The sequence below is a fragment of the Carlito syrichta genome, unplaced genomic scaffold (genome assembly GCF_000164805.1).
Source record: "Carlito syrichta isolate Samal-C Ts95f unplaced genomic scaffold, Tarsius_syrichta-2.0.1 Scaffold304017, whole genome shotgun sequence".
Classification (NCBI taxonomy): Eukaryota; Metazoa; Chordata; class Mammalia; order Primates; family Tarsiidae; genus Carlito; species Carlito syrichta.
This window is the reverse complement of record NW_007248113.1, coordinates 300,767-310,492: the sequence shown is the minus strand read 5'-3', so window position 1 is coordinate 310,492 and position 9,726 is coordinate 300,767. Positions and strand designations below refer to the sequence as shown.

At 40.7% G+C, this 9,726-nt stretch overlaps 1 protein-coding gene across 1 annotated transcript in view; it reads right to left on the bottom strand.

Annotated features, from left to right (window-relative positions):
- Positions 1 to 710: 710 nt before the first annotated feature.
- The window catches only part of LOC103261808 (cytochrome P450 3A4-like), a 45,661-nt gene continuing 36,645 nt past the window's right edge, over positions 711 to 9,726 (bottom strand). Inside the window, 3 exon segments of the mRNA XM_021713056.1 lie at positions 711 to 785; positions 1,279 to 1,362; positions 3,647 to 3,809. Coding sequence (XP_021568731.1) covers positions 711 to 785; positions 1,279 to 1,362; positions 3,647 to 3,809 — 322 coding nt within the window.

Sequence of the window (9,726 nt, the reverse complement as noted above, 5' to 3'; positions counted from 1 at the left end):
TTTCTCCAGAATAATCGCCGACGCTGCCACACCTTCCAAGGGTCCTCCTAAATCTCCCCAAAACTTGCAGGGGCTGGCCCCCCGCACCTCCCCCCTGCTCAGATGCCCTCCCTACCTACATGGGCTCGTTGCATCCTATGTAGGCTTTGGCTGCTGTTGCCAGATCCCCCCTGAGCGGACCTTTCTCTCCTTTCTTGGGTTTCCACACCCAGGTCAAGCCCCTCCACATGGACACCTTCCACATTCCACATGCTCTCCGACTTGGAGCCACCAACACCCCTTCCTGCACCTTAATGTGTGGCCACCACCTTGCTGCCACCCACCGAATGGCTTTAGGACTGGCTGAATTATTCAGAAAAGGAAGGGAAGTGAGGGAGAAGAAAGCTGATACCAGCTGAAACTGACAAATGCTTTTTGGCCTTGGTGCCCAATCAACTGACAAACTGATTGTTTTTTAACTCAATGTTCTTTGTATTAAGACAGTTGAGAGTTGAAGATGGGATATGAGAGGTATGACAAGACATATTTCCTACCCTTCAGAAACATCAAGGGAGCTGAGATAAAACATTAAATCAAAAGTAATAATTTCATGCCTCAGTTGAGTGTTACAAAAATATGTGCTTCAAAAACGGCAGAATAAAACTATGAATATGCTTTCTATGGAATGCAAAGTTATAGTAGCTTAACTTTCACCTATGTTAATAATCAAATTAGAGTTCTGAATCTGTGATTATGATGATCAAAATATTTGGTTGCTGGTTCTCATTCAGTTCTTTAGGCTCCTCCTTAAAGTGCACGAAGGCATAAGACAACACTTTTGTAAAGAGGTGTTTATTGACTTTCTCAATTATTCTCGAATATGGCAAATAAACATGTACTATAAATGTCACTACTACCACCACCGCCATAATTCTCATTTTCCCAAAAAATTATTACTAAACTATTAAGAAATGTTAATTCTCTGATCAGAGCTCAGGAAGAGTTGATGTCACTAACCGGGAATGGGTGGAGATAGCCCTGTGAGAACCACAGAAGCTGAGTCTGCCTATCTGGCACTGATTTAGTCCTCTCTTTCACATGACACAATGTCCAATACACAGACACTGAGAAAGCCCAGTGAATGTTCAGAATCTCTAATCACTCATCACTTGCAGTAGACCAAGTTCATCTTCATTTCTGGGTTCTATTGTCAAAGCAAATTGTGATCTCTGGTGTTGTGGATACAGCTTCTTTGAAGAACAAAGTGGAAGTCTTTAGAGAAGGTTAGGTTCCACTTACAGTCTCATCTCTCAACTCAACCTTTAGAACAATGGGTTTTTCTGGTCGAAGGAGTACCTCTTGCTTGCTTAATTTCAGGGGGATCTGTAACAGTTAAACAAGCATATTGAGAAGCAATAAATGAAGGACCAAGAACAACATTAAAAAATAGAAAAGATACATTAAGGATAATACCTTGCAAACATAAAAACTACTTCTAGCACCATACGCCTTGGATTCTTCATACTCACTCTATAAGTTGTGTAAAAATTGGTTACTGAAAGCTTCCATCCATCCATCATTTAACAAAATATTTATTGAGAAAATGCATGCTGACTCTTTTTAAAAAATGCAAATGATAAGTTAAAAGGATGAGTTAAAAAATTTTAAGCCAGATTCTTAGGCATTTCAACAAACCATTTTCAAAAAGCCATATAAAGTTAATGTTCTATGTGCAGAAACTTGTAAGGTATCTCTGAATAGATATCAAGCATTTTAATTATGTGGGAAGTTAGTCTCTTACTTCTGAAGAGTCCAGTAATTCCTTCCAATGGAAATCGTTCAGCTTAATCATGGGAAGAGAACTTCAGGAAGCATTATGCTTTTTATTTTTCCCCTTAAACATCTCTTCTTGGCCTCCCAGGGATGTGCAAACCAGGGACTTCTCAAGTCCTATGGTCTTTTGACTAATACTTTTAACTCTACTGTCATGGAACCTCTCCTTTAGTGTTGGGGAGACAATGACTGAGTAACTTTCTGATTTCATTTGAATGATGGACAAGCAAACTGCCATGGAGACTGACAGTGTTGGACTTTAGCTGTCTTGAAGTATCTTTCCCATCCCAGATATTTCAGAGGCTGCTTTCTGTCAGGGCTGAGCCACCCAGCCTGTACATGCAGGACAGCCACGCACCTGTCCCATCCACAAATAAGATGGAAAACACCTCCATCCTTCTCCTCTCCCATGCAGAAAGCCTACTTCAGGGGAGGAGTTGCCTATTAAATATGTAAGAGAGATATTTGACTTGAAGCTGAATTTAAAGATGCTCAAGTTCAGAGACACTGTGCACAGTCATGGCAGGCTAACATGTATTGACTTTAGATGATCTTTACGCTGTGGTCTCTAGTATTTCTAGTATTCATCTTAGATCTGCTTGATGTGAATCAAATGACAACCATTTTAAAAGTTCTTCTGAGGATAAATTCCAAATATTTCTAGAAATATGACACATTATTGTTTTAAAATTTCAAATAGCAGCCATATATTTTCCCTGCCACAGACAAATAGACAAAACTTAAAGTTTCTATCCAAGACTTTCACATCAGGTATAAATCACTTCTTGAACACTTATTGAATGCTTACAATGGACAATGTCCCCTGCAAGGTACGACTGGTATTTTATGAAATGAATAAAATGAGGTGCTATTGTTAAGGGGGCAGAGGAAGGAGAGATTTCTAGATACAGAGAAAACTTAGACAACAAAAGTGGATGAGTTAATGGCAAAGTATAAAATTAGGTGATGATAACAGCCTGCAGTTACCAATAACAAAGCAGAGGAGTGAATGAAGCCCTGTACTAGATGGGAAAGAGCTTTTGGAGGCCTTAGTTATTGAACTAGGACTTGACGAGAACAGAATGAGGAGGGAAAGAACATTCATGGACTTATTATTGGGTTGAAAAGGAGCCCAGTTTTTCTGGAGCTGGGCTGTTGGAAGGTGAGGCCAAATAGTCAGGATGACCTTGGCCTGTGGGATTCCTTCAGACCTGGCAGGAATGTAATGCCTTAAACTAGTGATTCTGAACCTTGGTTTCATATGAGAATCAGTAGGAGAGCTTCTAAAACCACACTCTGGGAAAATTATTTCAGAAGTTCTGAGATGACCAAGGGACCACAAAATGTTAAAGGTCTCCTGTGATTCCAATGCAGATCAGTGGTTGAGAACCACTTTTAAGATCACTTTTAAAATCAGTGGTTGAGAACCACTTTCTTTAGCTTATGTATATTCTGGTGAAGGAGAGGACCCTTAAAGAGTCATGACAAAGTAATCACTGTGCTTCATGAGTATGCGAAATGCTCCCCCCTCCAGTTGACTTGAAGCTGAATTCAAAACTGCTCAAGTTCAAAGAGACTGCACATAATCATGGCATGCTGGCATGCATTTGCATTAACTTTAGATGATCTTTATGGTATGGTCTCTATAAAGCCACAGATTTACAGCTACAGAACTGAGGGAAATTTTAAGCTCACGAAAGTCTCCAAATATATTATTTGGCCCATAGAACAAATTATTGAAAGATAAACGAGCATATTCTTTTTTGTATATGAATATTTCACCTAAAAAATCTACCACAGAAACATTATTTATGCAAAAAGTGTACTGTCTAACCTGTGTTTCTTTACAAGGTTTGAAGAAGAAGTTCTGTAGTAATCTCACAAGAGTATGTTTTATATTCATGAGAGCAAACTTCATGCCAATGCAATTTCGGGGTCCAGTTCCAAAGGGCAGATATATGTAAGGCTCTATGCTCTCCTTGTTCTTCTTACTGAATCTGGATTCACAGCAGTAGAAAAATAAGTGAATTAAACATAAAAATCACAAGAGCTACACATTAGGAGCTCTGACATAGACCTCACCAAACAGTAGTATACAAGACACCTTTAAGGACTGGTCACTGAAATCCTGTTATGATTATTGAGCCATAAGAAGTATAAACCACAGATTATTTTATTTCTTCTTATCCTATAGGAGCTTTCAGTTTTATTGAGATGAAATAAATACTGTTTAAAATAATATATTTAAAGACTAAAATTACATTCTGGGGAGTAATGTGTTCACGCTTGGAAAGGAGTCCAAACTACTTGGGAGGCTGAGGCAGAAGGATTACTTGAACTCAAGAGTTTGAGACTGTAGTCAGCTTGACTGAACCACTGCATTCTACCTTGGGCAACAGAGTAAGCCCGATTTCTTAAAAAACAAATCAACAAAGAAACATCAGCTTCAAACTGTACACTAGAAAAAATGGACCCAACAGACATTTGCAGAACATTCCATCCAACAGTTGAAAAATGCACATTCTTCTCAACTGCACGTGGAACATTTTCCAGAATAGATCCTACATAGGTCACATAACAAATCTCAACAAATTCAAAAAATTGAAATCATATTGCATATATTTTCTGGCCATAATGAAATGAAACTAGAAATCAATAACAGAAGAAGCTTCAGAAACTATACCAATATATGTAAATTAAACAACATATTCCTACACAATCAATGGATCAATGAATAAATCAAAAGAAAAATTAACTGAGACAAATGAAAATGGTAATACAACAGACCAAAACTTATGGGATACAACAAATCAGTCTTCAGAGATACATTTATAGCAATACACATCTATATCAAAAAAACTCTTTAGGAGACTGAGGCAGGAGGATTACTTAAGGTCAGGGGTTTGACACTAGACTGGGCAACATAGTGAGACCCTGTCTCTACGAAAAATATTAGTCAAGTATGGTGGCATGTGCCTGTGGTCTTAGCCAATGTGGAGTCTGGGATGTTTGCTTGATCCCAGGAATTTGAGGTTGCAGTGAGCTGTGATCATGCCACTGCACTCCAGCCTGGGCAGTAGTGCTAGACCCTATCTCTAAAAAGAAATAAAAATTGAAAAGACTCTCAAATAGACAGCCTAAGAAACTAATCTCAAATTAGTAGAAGGAAAGAATTAGTAAAAATCAGAGCAAAATGCATGAAATAGAGACCAAAAAATATGAAAGATCGGTGAATGAGGAGTTTTTTTGAGATTAAAAAAGACAGACTTTAGCTAGACTAAAAAAATATAAAATTAGAGATGAAAAAGAATATAGTACAATGGATACCACCACAGAAGTACAAGGGATCATAAGAAGCTACTATGAACCTTTATATGCCAGCAAATTGGAAAATTTAGAAGAAATAAGCACATTTCTAGGCACATACAACTTATCAAGATTAAACCAAGAAGGAAATCTAAACAGACGAATAATGAGTAATGAATAGTGAGATTGAGAAATAAAAAATCTCCCATTAAAGAAAAGTCCAGGACCTGATGGCTTTATTGTTTAATTCTACAAAACATTTACAGAAGAGCTAATTCCAATTCTTTACAAACTATTTCAAAAAAGTTGAAAAGGAAAGAACTCTTTCAAACCCATTCTGCAAGGTCAGTATGACCTTGATTTCAAAATAAGACAAGGACAATAAAAAGGAAACCACAGGCCAATATCCCTACAGAACATAGATGCAAAATTCCTCAATAAAATACTGACTATAAGAACTTAGCACCACATTAAAAGATCATTCACCATGATCAAGTGAGACGCAAGGATGGTTTGACATTCACTTATCAATAAATGTGACATCAACAGAATGAAGGGCAAAACCCATATAATCATTTCAATAGATGATGAAAAAGTAGTTGATAACCTTTTACATCCCCTCATGATAAAAAACACTCAACAAATTGGATATAGGAGGAATGTAATTCAACAAAGAAAAGGCCATATATGAAAAACCTATAGACAACATAATTCTGAATGGGGAAAGTTAAAAAGTTTATCTTCAAGATATAGAATAAGACAAAGGTGCCTTCTTTCACTACATAATACTGGAAGTCTTAGTAAGAGACATTTGGCAAGAAAAAGAAAAGTATCTAAATTGGAAAGGAGAAAATCAAATAGTCTCTCTTTGCAAACGGCCTGATCTTATGTATATAGAAAACACTAAAGACTCCACCAAAAGTTGTTAGAACTAATAAATAAATATAGCAAAGTTGCAGGATACAAAATCAACATACAAAAATTAGTAGCATTTTTATATGCCAACAGTGAACTATCTGAAAAAGAAACTTAAAAGGCAACCCCAGGCTAGGCATGCTAGCTCATGCCTGTAATTCCAGAACTGTGGGAGGCTGAGGCAGGAGGACAGTGTGAGACAGGAATTCTAGACCAGCCTCAACAACATAGTGAAACCCTGATTTAAAAAAAATCAAATTAAATCAGCCAGACATGGTAGCACATGCCTGTAGTCCTAGCTACTTGGGAGACTGAGGAGGGTGGGTCACTTGAGCCCATTAGTTCTAAGCTACAGTGAGCTATGATCACACCATTGCACTCCAGCCTGGGAGATTCCAGGCTGTCTCACACAGAAAAGCAATCCCATTTCCCACTCATAATAGCTACCAAAAAAAAAAAAATTACCTAGGAATAAATTTAACCAAGGAGGTAAAAGATCTTAACAATGAAAACTATAAATCATTGATAAAATAAAGAAGATACAAATAAATGAAAAGATACCTTGTGTTCATGGAATGGAATGATTAACACTGTTAAAGTATCCAGAACACCCAAAATAATCCATAGATTCATCACAGTCCTTACCAAAATTCAAATGTCATAGTTCACAGAAATAGGGAAAAACATCCTAAAATTTGTAAGGAACCACAAAAGACTCCAAATAGCCAAAGCCATCCTGAGCAAAAAGAACAAAGCTAGAGGCATCACAGTACATGACTTCAGAATATGCTGCGAAGCTATAATAACCCAAATCGCACAGTACTGGCATAAAAACAGACACATAGACCAATGGTCCAGAATAAAGAACCCCAAAATGAATCCAAACCTCATGTTGAAGTTTTATCCCTGGAGTGGTGGCACTGGGGGCTGGGGGTCTAGTGCTATGTGTTTGAGTCAAGGGGGCAGATCCTTCAAGATTGTCTTGGTACCATTCTTGTAATAGTGAGTGAGTTCTCACTTTTGAGACACTGGATTTTTTTCTCTCTAGGTAAATGGATTAGTTCCCATAACAGTGGGTGTGTACAGAGCTGGGACACTCATGTGTGGTCCCTCTTTGCACATGCTTTCTTCCCCTATGATGTCCTCCACCATGTTTTCACACAGCACAGAAGCCCCCACCAGAAGCCAAGTGCGAGCATCAGCTTCTTGTACCATCTGCACAGCCATCGGCCAAAGAACCTCTGTTCTTGACAAGTTACCCAGCCTTCTGTATACCATTGTAGCAACCCAAGCTGAACGGAGACACCATGGATTTACAGTCAACTGATTTTTCAGAGGCACCAAGAACACGCATCAGGGAAAAGAACAGTCGCTTCAATAAGCGATGCTGGAACGCTGGATGTCCATGCACAGATGAATGAAACCCCACCTCTCGCCATATCCAAAAGACAGCCCCACTGGGTGAAAGACTAAAGTGCCATCGCCGCCATCCACTGGGCGCTCACGGAAAAGGAAGTTCTGCGTGGAGAAGGAGCGCGTGGAGTGATCGTAAGAGCTCTGGATCCGTTGCCCCCTCCCAGCAGGGTATGAAACGTCAGGTGCACGTGGGGGAAAAACCTGGGCCGGACGCAGCGGGGGGACCCGAAGCACAGGTGGGATGAGGAGCACAGGCCACCGCGGGAAGGCCCGTCTGGGGGGCCCCGGTGGCACGTCGGACGGATACCTCCTAGGGCAGGGCAGCGAGTGGAGACCCCGCCCATGACTAAAGGAAGCACCCTGAGCGCGCCTGGAAGGGCGGAACGCCCCGCAACCAGCAGGGAAGCCCTTGGACACACGGGGAACAAGAGGGCAGGCCTAGCAATCCAGGCGCCCGTCCATCCTGCGCGGCGAGCTGGGCAGGGGTCGGGGCCGAGACCGCCCCGGGAGAGGAGCGGGCGAGCAATTCTGCGTCGCCTGGAGTCGACGCGCCCCTCCCTTCTCGCTGCGGCCGGCCCGTCACCGGCGTCGCGTGGCCGACTCGGGCCTGTTCGGGCTCGCAGAGGAAAGAGCTGTAGTGACAAGCGCCTGCCCCAGGGCGGAGCTCCACCCTCGCTCCCGGGAGACGAGATTTCTCCGGCGAAGGGGGCGAGACCCAAAGGCGAGCCGCGCTCAGACTTGCAAGGAGACGCCGCACGAAAGAGCAACCACGGGGCACAGACAGCGACAGGTCGCCGAAGGCCTGTCCCAGCCGACCAGCACAGAAATCAGCAGATGGATGGCACAAATGGACGGGAAGCAAGACGAACGTGCAGCCAAACTCAAGAAATCATACAGGAAGGAAAAGCAGAGTTGGCCAACTTCAAAAAGCCTACTCTGAAATAATAGAAATAAAGAGATCCATTCATATGGAAACATAAACGAACACAAATAGCGTAAAACACTCCTTAGCAAAAGGAACAAAGCGGGAGGCATCACACTTCCAGACTTCAAACTTTATCATAATGCTACGATCATCAAGACAACCTGGTATTGGTACAAGAACAGGTACATAGACCAGTGGAACAGGATAGAGATTCCAGAAGCAACGCCTCAATTCCTCAACCAACTCATCTTTGACAAAGCCTCCAACAGCAATCACTGTGGGGAGGAGAACCTATTCGGTAAATGGTGCTGGGAAAACTGGCTGACCACATGCAGAAGATTGAAACAGGACCCTTACCTAATTTTTGTATACACAAAAATTAACTCTAAATGGATCAAAGGCCTAAATGTAAAACCTCAAACTATAAGAATCTTAGAAAATGCAGGAGACATCCTTATGGAAATTGGAACTGGCAACCAATTCCTGATCAAAACCCCAAGTGCCCATACCATAGAGATAAGATAGGCAAGTGGGACCTCATCAAACTGACAAACTTCTGGAAAGCAAAAGAAACCATCAAGAGAGTGGGAAGACAGCTCACAGAATGAGAAAAAAATATTTGCCAACTGTATATCTGACAAAGGCCTAACATCAAAGATCTACAAGGAACTCAAATGTTCCACAAGGAAAAAAACAAACAACCCCATTAAAAAGTGAGCAAAAGATAAGAATAAACACTTTTTAAAAAAAATTTAAAGATGTAGGGTACAATTCAGGGTTAGGTATACAAACATTGGCTATGCAAGTACCCTTGCTGTTGAGGTGTGGCCCTCCCTCTCCTAGCAGTTCCCCACTGCTGCCAATCCCTTTCTTATAGTACTATGATAATTGTTCAAGATCCACTTATTAGTGAGAACATATGGCACTCTGTTCTTTGTTTCCATGATAGATTACTAAGTATGACCGACTCTAAATCTATCCAAGTTGCTGTGAAGTCCATATGCTTATCCTTCTTTATGACTGCATAATATTCCATTGTGTATATGTACCACAGTTTTTAATTGCAGTCCAGGTTCGATGGGCAGCATAGTTGGTTTCATGTTTTTGCTATTGTGACTAGAGCTGCAACAAACATATGTGTGCAGTTACCTTTTTTGTAGAATGATTTGAGTTCCTCCATGTACACTCCCAACAGGGGAATTGCTGGGTCATATGGAAGGTCAATTTCTGGTTCTTTCAGAAATCACCATACTGAGAATAGATACCTCTTAAAAGAAGATATATGGGCAGCAAACAGACACATAAAAAAGTGCTCAGCCTCACTAATCATCAGAAAAATGCAAATCAAAACC